Source organism: Pelophylax lessonae (genome assembly GCF_965119305.1).
Source record: "Pelophylax lessonae genome assembly, chromosome: 1".
NCBI lineage: Eukaryota > Metazoa > Chordata > Amphibia > Anura > Ranidae > Pelophylax > Pelophylax lessonae.
In genome coordinates this window covers 585045195-585059251 of record NC_138768.1, presented here as the reverse complement: position 1 = coordinate 585059251, position 14057 = coordinate 585045195, and the positions used below count along the sequence as shown (strand labels likewise).

General features: G+C 36.5%; 1 protein-coding gene across 3 annotated transcripts in view; it reads right to left on the bottom strand.

The window, feature by feature from the left end:
* The window catches only part of GRID2 (glutamate ionotropic receptor delta type subunit 2), a 1458531-nt gene that overhangs the window by 1215936 nt on the left and 228538 nt on the right, over positions 1-14057 (bottom strand). For all 3 annotated transcript variants that reach the window (XR_014225747.1, XR_014225748.1, XM_082268534.1), the window contains exon 2: positions 13630-13785. Coding sequence is in view for 1 of the 3 variants with exons in the window: in XM_082268534.1 (XP_082124660.1) it covers positions 13630-13785 (156 nt within the window). In the remaining 2 variants the exon portion in view is untranslated. The remainder of the gene's footprint in view (positions 1-13629; positions 13786-14057) is intronic.

The window sequence follows — 14057 nt, the reverse complement described above, 5'->3', positions numbered from 1 at the left end:
TGAAGTGCAGTACTATATATGGCCTGTGCAGAGGTTTTGTTTTTAACTTTGGAATAATAAAGCTTTGTTAAAATGTATGCGCTGTTTGATAAATGGTGCCTAAAAAAGTCCCTGCCACCCAATATCTCCTCTATTTTTGTATTTGAAATAAATGCATCTGTTAATGACTTCTGAAAGAACTCAGAAAAGTCTCAAACTGATGTCAAAAACTGCATTTGCACATCAACACACACCTAAAGATATGTATTTATTATATTATTATTATATTTTATTTATATAAATAAATATGTATGGCCTTATTTTATGTACATATATGAAATGTCCTTTATCCATACACATATATGAATTATTATGTTTATGCAAGTTTATGTAACAGTTAATACCTATGCTAATATTCAATAAATATTTCCTAATAATAATTTTTATATTTATCTTTACTTTTTCTTTTGTCAACTGCCTCATGCAAAGTCCCAACATCCCCTTTATGTGCATTTATAGGAATTTAACTATATTATATATATATATATATATATATATATATATATATATATATATATATATATATATATATATATATATATATATATATATATATATATATATAATTGCTACTACCAAGGTAATTGTGTAATTGATTACACCTTTTTTAAATTCAATCTAGTTGCTACTACCATGGTAACTTCCCATGAATATGTTGTTATGTTGTTATTCCTTTCTTTTTTATCATTCATGATTATTTTTGTATTTCTAATTTATCCCCCCATTGTATTCCATTTTTCCAGTTTTATTTTCCTCCCCCTCCCCCCTCCCCCATTCTTTGACAAACCTAAAGCCCATAAATACAGGACCTTAGATGTCATGCAATGCTAGGCACATTTAAATAATGATGCCCTTTTGTAAATCTCCTCCTCTTGTGTTATGTGATCATTTAAAAAAAAAAAAAAGTACTGCTAGAATGCGTAATTGGAGGTATGCTCTCTGCTTCATATGTGGAGCTACATCTCAACTGTACGGAACATCAAACAATGAGAAATGAGGATATTGTGTCATGCTTCCTGATCTAAAAAAGATCCTCTAAATTCTCTCAATATTTTCTCACTCCCTTACCGTACAGTTCTGTTGCTAAATTTAGCAACACATTTTCAAAAAAGGATAGAAGAGGGAAAAAATAGGGAAAAGTTATACCAATTCATAAATGATGAGGCTTGTCACTGACCCCTTAAACATGTGCAGTTATATTAAACACAGCCCTGCATCGAGCCTAAATCAGCTCATACTAGGGTTTGGTTTAACAGTGGAGGGCCAAGAGATAGAAAAAAAAGCCACACAATAAAAACTCGCAACAAGCTTCATAAGTCTAGACAATGAAATGTACTTTATTTCTTTATATATGTATTTCTTGGCTAATTTATTTCCTTTTCAATTAGGCTGTGCTGCCTGTGTGTCTAAAACTATTTTTATGATTAACAACAGTTTTCTACTGCTTGGGTAGTTCAATCTATTTTTGGTAAATAAGAGTTTCTGATAGATTGCTGTAACTGTAATTAAAATATGTATCATAGTTACTTGAATGTAGGCTGTGAAAAGCAGCTCTAAAAGAGCAGGAGAGCTGTAAAATATGTTTTACTAAACTAATCGGCTCATTAGACTTGTTGTGTAAAATCCAATGGTTATGAATGTGCAGTACAATTTACTAATCTATAAAAAGACATCAATGAAAAATTATTCGGTAAAGATTGATGTCAGGCAAAAATTGAAAAATAAATATCTAATGTACAATAGATGCTTTAAAAATAGGCAGATCAATGCATTATTCCATTACATTAAACACATATGTGTTATTGATGAACAAAAAAATGAAAAATCATGCTGGAGGAATGAACTGAGGATAAAGAAATGCAATGAGCATTTGGTAATATGTAAGGTACTGTGATCCTATGGAACTATTTCCTGTCAATGCAGTGAGGTCAGTGGAAGTTGGTTAACATGGGTACAGCTCATTACATGTCATCATTTACACTATCTTACTGAATGTTTCTGTAAATATCAAGACATTCAATATTTTAGTAGGCAGTGCAATATTTGGCATAAAATACCAACATTTTGAAGTACAATTCCCACTAAACGAGCTACAGAAATCACTTTTGATATTAACATCCTTGAAAAAAATGGCATCTTTCTTACAGCCATGGTGAGTGGTCAAATTATATATAATTATACCCATGTTACTATAAATGCTAGGGTTTGCTCCCGACACCCATTAGAACCAAGGAAGTCACTGGTATTATTGGTGAAACAGATTTAAAATGACAAAACAAGTTCAATTTAATGTAAATATCTACTACTGGCTATACCAAGTCCTGGATAAATGGAAACCTTCACAGACATGCAAAAACTCTAAAAAGATAAATGCTACATTTTAATTGATTTATATGGTTATTGTGCAAACTATTCACTCCAGGATAGTAAATAGGGATGATAAAATGGATTTACATGCAAGGCTAATTAGTAACCAACAAATAGTGGTGAGTGAAGAGCCTTTGGTTCTGGTTCCAGGCAACATTGCTAAAGTTTGGCTGCTTAATCCATACTCCATTGAAGTCAACAGGAGCGGAATGTAAAAAAACAGTAATGAGCATTTTATAGGCTAATAGGCAAGTGATCATCAAATAAATGGCACAGGGGGCATGGCACTGCCCTGGGGAGTATGAACCAAAGCAAAACAAAAAAAAATCCTATTTGGCAGCGAGCAGCGTTTTTAGCAATGCTTAATGTGAAACAATAAAAAATGCAAAACTTCAATAAATAACATTCCTGGGGGATACTCTGATCCTACCTAGGAAGCAGTGCATCTGTGTAATGTATACAATCTAATGCAGCAAAACTGATATTTACAAAGACAAATGTGTGTTTAAATTGCAAAACTACAGCTTCCAGCTGCTTTATTCTTTTGTAAACAGAACTGCCAGGGATTCCATTCATTGATACCAAACGTTGTTCTAGGCAAGAGGCTGATATACATATTAACGAGGAAACCCCCCACAAAAAAAATAGCCTGGGGTTTCCCCCTAATTCCTACTAGGCCCTTTTGATATAGTATAATTTTTAAGGTGGACCTCAAACAAAATGGCAGGGGTCCCCCCAAATTCCATTTCATTTTAAGGGTGAAACCCCATGCAAAAATCAAGAAAAAAAAGCATGTGCCCCCCTCGAACCTTACCAAGCCACATGAAGGGGGTACATTGCTACATTGATGGATAAGGGCTTCACCCCCCCCTGATGTTTTGTGTCTGCAGACGGGAGGCTTATCAGAATCCGGAAGCCCCCTTTAACAATGGGTGGCATCCAGATACTCACCTCTCCATCCCATGTTAATGAGTAAGGGGATTCATGCATACTTGTCAAATTTGTGGAGAATTATACAATGAAGTACTTAAAATCTATAACAGTCACAGTTATTTGGTTCCCAAAGTGTATTATTCTTTTCACATCAGATAGATCTGCACAAAATGAGTCAAGAGAACAAAACATTTGCAGTCTGAAGATATGGTTTGGGAATGTGTAAAAATAGCAACATTATTTGCTTCAAGCAATAGCTTATGAACAGTTTTTTTTTTTCTTAATTTTGGAGAGCACAAAAATTAATTATTTTTAATTTTTGTTTATTTTGGGGAGCTCAAAAAGTAGAAAAGTAACCCTCAGCATATTGGTACATACTAACTCGGAGAGCAGTGTGTGGTGGAAGTGCTGTGTATCGCCGGATGGGGCTGCTTTGTTTTTAAACCAAGTGCTAAGAAAAAAAAAAAGGTTTCTCTTACAAAAGGTAATTTTGACGAGTCCAGCTGACTAGAATTGGGAGGTTTGGAGGCGCCACTTGTACACAGGAATTGGATCACTACAGGAGCTTGGTAGTGTGCTGTTAATCTCTGAGTTCATCATCTTAACACATGCCTGTTTGACCATTCTTAACCGATGGTCAAAAGATCTGGTAAGCAGACACCTTCTTCTGTGCACATGGTGATGCATTCTTTCTGGACTTGATCCTGTCCTTGGTGCCGGACTCTCCTCAATGTTTTGCATTTATTTGGTCTAAGTGAATCATTTAATTCTGTGGCACTCATGGACCGACTTTTGGGTATACCTTTGGTTCCTGTTCAACACAGATGCATGGTTTCCTTTTCCATTTATTCTGTATCCATTGGATTATGTGGCGCTGTACCCCTTATTTTTACTATTTATTTGTGGTCTGATCTTACCATTTGTACTTCCTGCCTTGCATTATCAAGAGTGTGACCGAGCGTGGCTAATTTGGGGTTTTATACTGGTACATACAGCATATAATATAATAATCCTTCAGCTTCCCACTAAGATGCAAATATTCCTAATGCCCAATTCCAAGATTTCTAATTAATATATGGCAGGTAAAATGTTTCTACTATGGACACAGGATCACAAAAGAAAATAAATACACTTTAGGAAGTTCATTCCACTGCTTGGTCTTGAAGCATATTAAAACTAAAAAAAAAAAAAAAATAGAAAAAAAATGCAACTTACCAGCCTATAGAAAAGGGTGACTGCATTTGTTTTCTATTTTTCATGTTATTTATTCCTTTATTTTCTATTGACAAGTTTTATTGTGTTTTAGCAAAGAGGGAACATACACCAAGTGCAAACATCAAAAATAAGTACAGCAGGTAATAAAATAGAAGTGTGGTTAATAACAAGATATCACAGATATGGTTATAAGAGAAACCGTTAAACTGATAGGGATAGCGTCTCGCCTCTGAATATTTGTATTATTTTGTATTCAGAGGGGTTGGATTCAGACAGTTATACTAATTTGTATAAAGGGGTGTGGTAAGATTTTAGAGTATAAAGGGGGGGGGGGGTTCTTGAAATCCCTATTCTTCCAATGAAAAAAAAAAAAAAACTATTATTGTCTATAGTTGATAGCTATTATGGTCAGTTGGAGTCCCTCCCCGAATCGGGCACCCCATTTAGGAACCAGCTGTGATTTATTCCTTTATTTTCATAGTAATTGTGCAAATAACACACTTTCTGCCCTTTGAGGGCTCTACTTACTCACTTGACTGTATCTATGGAAGAAGCTATCGTTATCACCCAAGCTGGGGTTCAAACATGTATTCCTTTCTTCATCTCCATTACACAGTTGAGGAGGATAAGTAATGTACTCTAGGAAGGTAACATTGTTTGTGCTTTCAGTTCATTTCACAGGAAGTGAAAAGGAAAATGTATTTCTGGCAAAATCAAGAGGTATTTACTTTAACTACTGAACGTTTTCTTAGCTTGAAACATAAAAACTAAGGACTGGTAAGTTGCAATATATATCCTTTCATTGTTTTGAAACGCCTAAGCGGGAGATCGGGGAACCATTACTAACAAAGCTATGGGGTTGATTTACTAAAACGGGAGAGTGCAAAACTGTATGCAGCTCTGCATTGAAAATAGTTAGCTTCCAGTTTTTTTTTCTCAAAATGTATTTAACTACCTGCGGACCGCTTGCCGCAGATATACTGTGGCAGGCTGGCTCGGCTGCGCGAACTGCCGTACCTGTATGGCGGTTCGCAGGATCGTTCCTGGGGCGTGCGCGCGCCGTCGGAGATGCACTCGCGACCCTATTAGCCAGCGTGGAAGCTGATTCACTATGCCGGCGACCGTGATTACTGCCAGGCACCTGTGATCACTCCGCATGGAGAGGGAACGACTGTCTGCTGTTGTAAATACAACAGACTGTTGTTCTCTCAGGAATCAGCAGAGTGCACCTGTGATACTCCTATTTAAGATCACAGGTCTCTGTGTTGATTCCACCAACCCATCCCCCTCACAGTTAGAAAACACACCCTAGGCATACACTTAACCCTTTGATCGTCCCTTCCCTGCCCGTGTCATTATTACAGTAACAGTGCATATTTTTAGCACTGATTACTGTAGTAATGTCACTCTTCCCCTCAAAAATGTAAAAAAATGTCAGTTGGGGGTCCAATCTGTCCGCTGAAATGTCGCAGTCCCGCTAAAAATTGCTGATCTCCCCTCTTATTAGTAAAAAAAAATAAAAAATAAAAATGACATAAATCTTTCCACTAGTTTGTAGACGCGATAACTTTTGCGCAAACCGATTAAAATACGCTTATTGGTATTTTTTTACCAAAAATATGTAGCAGAATACAAATTGGCCTAAAATTAAGAAAACATTCGATTTTTAATTTTTTTTTTTTATTGGGAATGTTATATAGCATTATTTGAAAGATATTGTTTTTTTTCCTGAATTGTTGCTATTTTTTTGTTTATAGCGCAAAAATTAAAAGTTGCACAGGTGATCAAATACCACCAAAAGAAAGCTCTATTTGTGGGAAAAAAAGAACATCAATTTTATTTCGGTACAGTGTCACACGAACGCACAATTGTCTGTTAAAAATGCTGCAGTCCTGAATCACAAAAAATGGCCTGGTCATTAAAGAGGAAGTAAACCCTCCTCTGCAAGTTGTACCTATAGCTAAGCCTATGATAAGGCTTACCGATTGGTACTGTAAATATCTACTAAACATGTACCGTTTAGGAGATATTTACCTTAGATGCAGCCAGTGACGTCACTGGCGCATGCGCTCTGAAGGAACGGCCGCTGGTGCCGTTCCTTCAGAGCCCCGTGCCGTGACCGTCGGCTCCCGTGCTCATGCGCGGGAGTGACGTCACCGCGGCTCCGGAAAATCAGATGGCTGGATGCAGCGATCCCGGAAGACGGGCGACTGGACATACAACTAAGCGGGCGGCACGGCGAGGGCTCATTCTAAGGTAAGTATTTCATAATGAGCTAGTATGCGATGCATACTAGCTCATTATGTCTTTGTCTTTCAGGGTGAAAAAAAACGCTGTTAAGCCTACTTATTCTCTTATTTACCTAATTTGCATACCTCCTGATGGGCAGAACCCTGGCTTGCAAGTTTTCATCCATTACATCCTAATAAAGTGTATGTCAACTCAGGGGGTTCTAACAAGCCTGATCTATTTTTCATTTTCATCTCACATGTATAATTACTGTAACAGTAAATTTGATGATACTTTACAAACATAAGTTTGACAATATGTCTTCCTTATACTCGTTTCACTCTTCACTTTCAACATACTATGATTATCTGTATAATGATAGTTGTGAACATTGAAGTTGTATGGCTATTTGAAACACTTCAATAAATACGTAAGGAAAAGCTGAAGTTAGAAGCTGATTGGCTTCCATGCACAGCTGCACCAGATTTTATACTCTCCAGTTTAGTAACCCCTATGAGTCAGCATCACAAATACATTATAAAAAAAAAAATAAAAATCAGGGTCATGTGAAAAATGTTCATTGTGTGCTGTGACACCAAACTATTTTTTTCTGTGAAGTTCCACTGTAAGCTGAAGGTGGTAACAAGCAGAAAAGGAATTGCAATGTTGAGGAAATTTAAAACGGATTCCAAAGCAGTAACACATAAGTCCATTCATATTTATAAGGAACTGAAACAGTGTGATCTAGATAAAATCCAGATTCTGAAAGATATGCCTGCTCAATGCTAGTAGTGATCAACTGCAGTAGTTTTATTTTTTTTTTTTTATAGATCTATAATGAAAATAATATTGCAGACGAAGCATTTTTTTTAAATGCCATATCAAAATTTTCACCATGGCAATGCTTACTGCAAAAATGTTTATGTACAATGACCAGATTCCAACGTTAGTGAAATAAAAAGGTATGTGTACAGTTTTGTCAAATTTTTTCACAAAATATATGTATTTTTGTGCATGTTCATCTCTTCCTTTCAAGCCTATGGCACAACTTTACTACCACCCCATGTATCAGGCCACTGATTATAATGGATATCTCTGGCAACCCAAACTCTTTTCAGAGTGCTTCTTGCTGTGATATGGGTGCTGCAGTGGCTCAAATGTTCTTGGCATCCATACTTTCTTGACTATAATTAGTAGCTGTTTCCAATTAGGAACATTTATCTGAATTAGAAATAAGCACAATCATCACTTTACTAGCATATACAGTATTAACTCTACTTTTTCATTTACATCCAAACCCCGGCTTCTTGTATTTTTCCAGGCATGGGCCAAAATAAGTGAACTCATTTTTTAAGTGCTGTGAGCATAACAGAAATTCTCACAGTGTTTAGTTTACATATGCTCTTACTTAATTTGTTTAAGGAAAATCATGATCTTAAAAAAAGGTCACACATTATCTGTAGTTGAAAATCAAATATAATATATAGATCATCTTTTACATAACTGTGGCAACGACAAACATGCCAGAAGTGAATGATAAATATACACAACATCCTCTGGTATTTCATAAAGATTGCAACGTTCTAAACTGGTAATTTCATGAAGAACAAGACATTCATAAATCTACTGTGCATTTTGTATAAGCACTGGCTGAATGGGATGGAGTAGACCAAAGTAGTACAGTGATTAAACAAACTTTAGGCAGATTTGTAAACTCCTGTTTTTGCCTTTGTGAGATCTAATCTTATATAATCAGTCTTATGCTAATTTATATGCATTTCTTCGAAAAAGGAAAATTGTCCTAGAAAGATTAAAATTCAAAAATGTTGGTAATGGTCAAGGAAGCCATAGCCAGTTTTCACTTATATAATCTTTGAGATTATACTTGATAGCCTGATCCCTAGGCCTGGGACCATGTATACTAAAATTCACTTAATTTAGACATCCTATTGAGTGGAAAAATGTTCCCATGGGTTTATCTCATTTTCTCTTTGGAGCATGTGAGCAAAAACTAAACGTAAATATTGTACAATGTTTTTCTAGAATTGTAATACTTAATACATTTATGTGACATTGAAATATTTCATTTAAATAGGCTGAAAATAAATATCCTTGCTCCCCATTGTTAGGCACGTCAGCACACTTTTATGCAGCTCGCCACTCATTCTCTCTCTGTTAGCAATGCCCTCTCAACTCTCACAGACAGGTAGCAGCATCATTGCTAGGTAGCAGCTTGGCACTGACTAGACCTCTCACTCAGCTCTAATTAGCTGTGAGGACTGTGGCTTCCTTATTGCTAGGTAGTGGCATGACACTGTCTATTCCTCCCATGCAGCCCCAACTGACCAGTAGTGTTGAAGAACTGTATTTGTACATGACAAGCCAAGTGCTCTGGGCTTGTGATAACATTCCACTTTCTGGCTCCTATACCTGTGCCTAACCTTGTCTTGGATTGCAATGGTTTCTTGACCCCTTTGTCTGACCCTTTCCTGGACAATGGTTATTCTTCTGATTTCTGCCTCACCAGACCCTTGCCTTGACATAGGTTTTTTACTTATTGCTGCCTGACCTGACCATTTGCCTGGATACAGATACTCTATTGGGCACCATCTGCCCTGACCTTTGATGGGATAATGGGTACAATAATTATTTTTGCCTGCCCTGATTCTTGCCTGGATAATGGATACAGAACTTATTATGCCTGATTGGACACTTGATTGGATAACCAAGTTTTCCATTGCCAGCTGCTAGTTAACTCTGACCACTACATGCTTTGCACCCAGCCAGTCACTAATCCTGGTTGCTCCCATGTACTGTAAATGCCTTGAACTTTTTCAGCATCTTAAAAATATCTGGCATGGTATATAGACTACCTACCTCTGAGGTTGCTGGAGAGTTCTAGTGCTATGAATCTAGCACTGTAAGTTCTGGGGGCATCCAAGTATCAGTAAGTACCCAGGCCTTATGGGAAAGGTTTATGCAATAGGTAAAACTGTGCAAAAGTCTCACTATTTTACTGAACAGGATGTGAACCAGTAATCCTTACACCCATTATTAAATATATATACAGTTTATACAGTATATTGTAACAAGTTGGGGAATATGTAGCTCATGGGTAGCGCCAAACATTGAGTTTACCCCATGTAAGAAGTTTCAGGGCTTTCTCACTTTTATTTAAAACAAAGCCAAAAGTTTGCACTTGAATAGTTTCCTACGCAGGGGGTTCTCACCATCAATGCAACAAATTTCACCCCCTTGGCTCTCATTTCGCATATTCACTGATCAGCCTCCAGCCTTGGTCCTTCAGACCATCAAACACACAGTCCCAGTGCTTGTGCACAATATGATCTACCTTTGTAACTTAACAGCTTCTCCTGCAGCTCCAAGCTGCTACATCCTCACAGGCTTGAGCCTTTGTCTGTCCTGACCTGGACAGTATGGTGTAATGTGCACCTCACAGCTCCCTTCACACACTGACGCCATCAGAAGGGTGGGGACACTGACCTTTAACTCTGGCTCTAACATGAATACAGCACACACCTGCATCATCAGCGTGCATGTTTCCTGTAAAACTTGGCCTAGTTCGCCATTTAAACCAGAGGCACAGGCTCAACCTACCTCTATATATATATATATATATATATATATATATATATATATATATATATATATATATATATATATATATATATATATATATATATACAGCATATATATATATATATATATATATATATATATATAGGGTGTGTCTAAAAATTTCAGTGAATGGTCATATATCTCAACGGCAACATGGGTCAGGTTGGCACACATGCATTTGGCTATCCAGAGAAACATTGAGAAGTACACGTGACCATCAGGGTAAACCCGCCATGGGCAGTTGAACATAGTCAGTGTGAGAGGTAGGGTCACAGTGCAATGGAGCAATGAGTGAACATCAAGTTCTGCTACAAATTAGGGAAAACAGCGATGCATGAAATGTTGGTGTAAGTGTGCAGGATGGAAGTCGTGAGCAGAAAATGTGTTTACGACTGGTTCAACCACTTTCATGATGGGGAAGAAATGACTGAGGATGAGCCAAGTTCAGGTCAGCCATCAACAAGCAGAACTCCAGATATGATCAAGCGAGTGCGACAAATGCTGGCACGAGATCGGCGATTGACTCAACAGGATTGATGGTGGAAGAATGGAGCATTAGCAAGGACACGTGTGCTCTATCAACTGAGAAGGTTTGGATGAGTGGAAGATCTGTTTCTGGTTTGTGTTGCACAAGCTGACAGATGAACAGAAAGCAAAACAGATGGAAACCTCTGGAGATTTCATTACCATGTGTGGCCAGAATCCATCCTTTCTACAAACCATCATCACAGGGGATGAGATCTCTGCAGCAATTCTTAGCTCAGCGTGGCGTACCTGTTCTCTATCATCCACTGTACTCCCCTGATCTGGCACCTGCGGACTTCTTTCTGTTTCCCCGCCAAAAGTGTTGTAAAGGATGGCGATTATTTTGAAGGGCAATAAAGGTAATTTGTTTGTTTGTTGTCTGATACCATTCACCAAACTTTTTAGACACACCCCGTATATATGTATATTTTACCCTTTTTTCTATGTACTTTGATTTTGTTATATTTATGACTGTCTGTATCTGACAGCTTTGTTGTGCACTTAAAGTATACCCAATTGGCTACAGATGGTGCCATAATCATTTACATATGCTTACATGCGCGCTTGCATTTGCATGCATGCATGAGGGACATGGGTCCTGTTACATTTATTTATTTATTTTTTAAGTATTTTTTTTAATACTTTTTCATCTAACTTTATTACCATATTGTTTGAACTGAGCCCTCACTGTTTGGATATTTAGAGCAACATCCTAACATTTACCCATTTGGTGGGAGCTGAACATTGTGTAAAATGTCTTTATTACTACAGCTATTTTACATGACAGGTTTCTGAAATCCCTTTCCATGTAAGCAAAGGGACAGGGCGGTGGTGACATCACTGATCAAATATTGCCATGGTAATAGACCAAATATGGCTGGATATACAATGCTGTAAAAAAAAAAAAAAAATTTTAATCAAAAATTTGCTTGTGTTTTTTTTACAACTGACTGACTATTCATTTATGAAAGGGGGATATCTGAGCCCCCCCCTGAATTTATAGAGGCTTCTAGATTCCAACACATTGCCCCCTCGCACCCCCCACCCCCACAATAACCACAGGACCAGGGTTGTGAGGAAGGACCCTTTTCTTCATTAACATTGGCATCATTGAAGGGTCTAGTATTGATTTTGTTGGGATTCCATATGATATGTTTATGCATGGGCCCTAATAAAATCCATACCATGTTTAAGGGACTTGACTCTGGAGGTCCCCATGTCATCTTTTCTTTTTTTAATGCAAAACTAAGATATAGAAAATAGAAAAATGTGTTGAAACATTTTCCCTGCAAGCTTCCTTTGTTTTGTAAATAATACAATAAGGACCCTCCAAAATACATAGAAGTCCTCCTTGATGAGGTTCTAGTGTGTCATTTGTGGGGGTCCCTATTGCATTATTTACAAAGTAAAGAAACCTTGCAGGGAAACATGAATTCATTGCATTTCCCCTTGTAAATTTAACATTTGCTATACTACTTTGTTTGAATGGAAGTGGTGCACCAATTCACAGGTGGGTTTAGAAGGCCCTCCAAGCAGGCTTTTTAAACCAATTGACTATGACCCTTGGCTATGAGCCTTAATAATTTAGAGAACCAATTTGAAATATTCAGCTCCCATTGACTTCAACTGAGTTTGGAAACTTTTGGTATTTTTAGTAGACCCTACGAACCTACATGTGTTCAGTTCATACCTAATCCCCTCACTTACCATCCCAGTGAAAATGGTATCACCAGAATGGAAGTCTGCAATAATAATGCATATTTTGTAGAGTAGGGGAAAACCAACTGTGGTCAAGTTGAGAAAGCAGGGTATAATTAATCCTAATAAATTAGGTCCATGAATTCTGATATGTACAGTAAAATAAATACATACATAAACAGGTGGATATCAAAACCACTATAGTACTATTTAAATAACTAACTATTTACAATTTCTACATTCAAAAATGTGCTCATTGGCATTCTCTTAAAAAATATTTTTCAATCAAATGTTTTAATCTTTCAAAGAAATTGGAGTTACTTTACTAAAGGAGCAAATATTATTTACTTAACAAAGGTATTGTTCACCTTGGTAAAGTTATGTTCACTTTAAATACACAATCATGTCATCGGGGGCAGCTTTTTTGCTTCCTCCTAAATGAGTAATGAGAACACATTTCCACCTTATTCACTAAACTTGATGAAAAATCACTTTGCAAAATAAAATCTTTCGATTCCTTTAGTAAATGCACCCCAATAGTTTCTAGCTGGATTTTGTTCTTTTTATTCTACTGCAGATTTCACATAAATGCTTGATACAACAAATATATAAAGAAATAAAATAAATGAATCACTGCAATGTGTACCTAAACAATACGGTTGCATTTCGCAAACAATAAAATAAAATATACCTAAAACAATATTCTCTTATTTTGCACATTCAAATAAACAACAATCACATTTAGTTCATCTCATAATATATTACTGTTTTGAAATGCATGTGAAAGTGTGAGAAGAGTAATGCACACAGAAGCATTACTGTTGACAAAAAATAAAAAATAAACAAAAAAAAGCAAACATTTTGGACTTGACTTCCAACTTAAAATGTTTATAGTCACAGTTGTTACATGTCAAACTCTTTTGAAAAAAATAAATAAAAAATCGACTGCATTAACACGCATAACAATTTTTTTTTATTTCCTACCTTCCTGGACAGCCACAAAAGGATTGCTACCATCCACAAATTTCTCTGTAAATGTGATTTTTTCAGTTTGCAAGATATCTTCATTTAGATTGAGGTCATCGACTGCCATTCGGAATACTTCATAATCTCTTCTAGCAGAATCATCAAAAATTGCCCCTGTTAAATAAACAAAAGAAAAAAAAAATAGTCACCGGTGGGATAAATGAAACATTCAAACAGTCCATAGCAGTTGAGACTCACTATTAAAATAAGACTTTGTTGATAAGGAAAGAAAAATCTGGCGTTCGCCAGAGTTTTTGTACGCAGATGTAAATAAGTCATGGAGTTTGTTCTCGTATGTATGCTGTTGTTGAGTCTTTCATCTTTTATGACAACTGATGCTATAATATGTGTCAGGTATAATTGGTCTTTTTGTACTTTATTTGGTA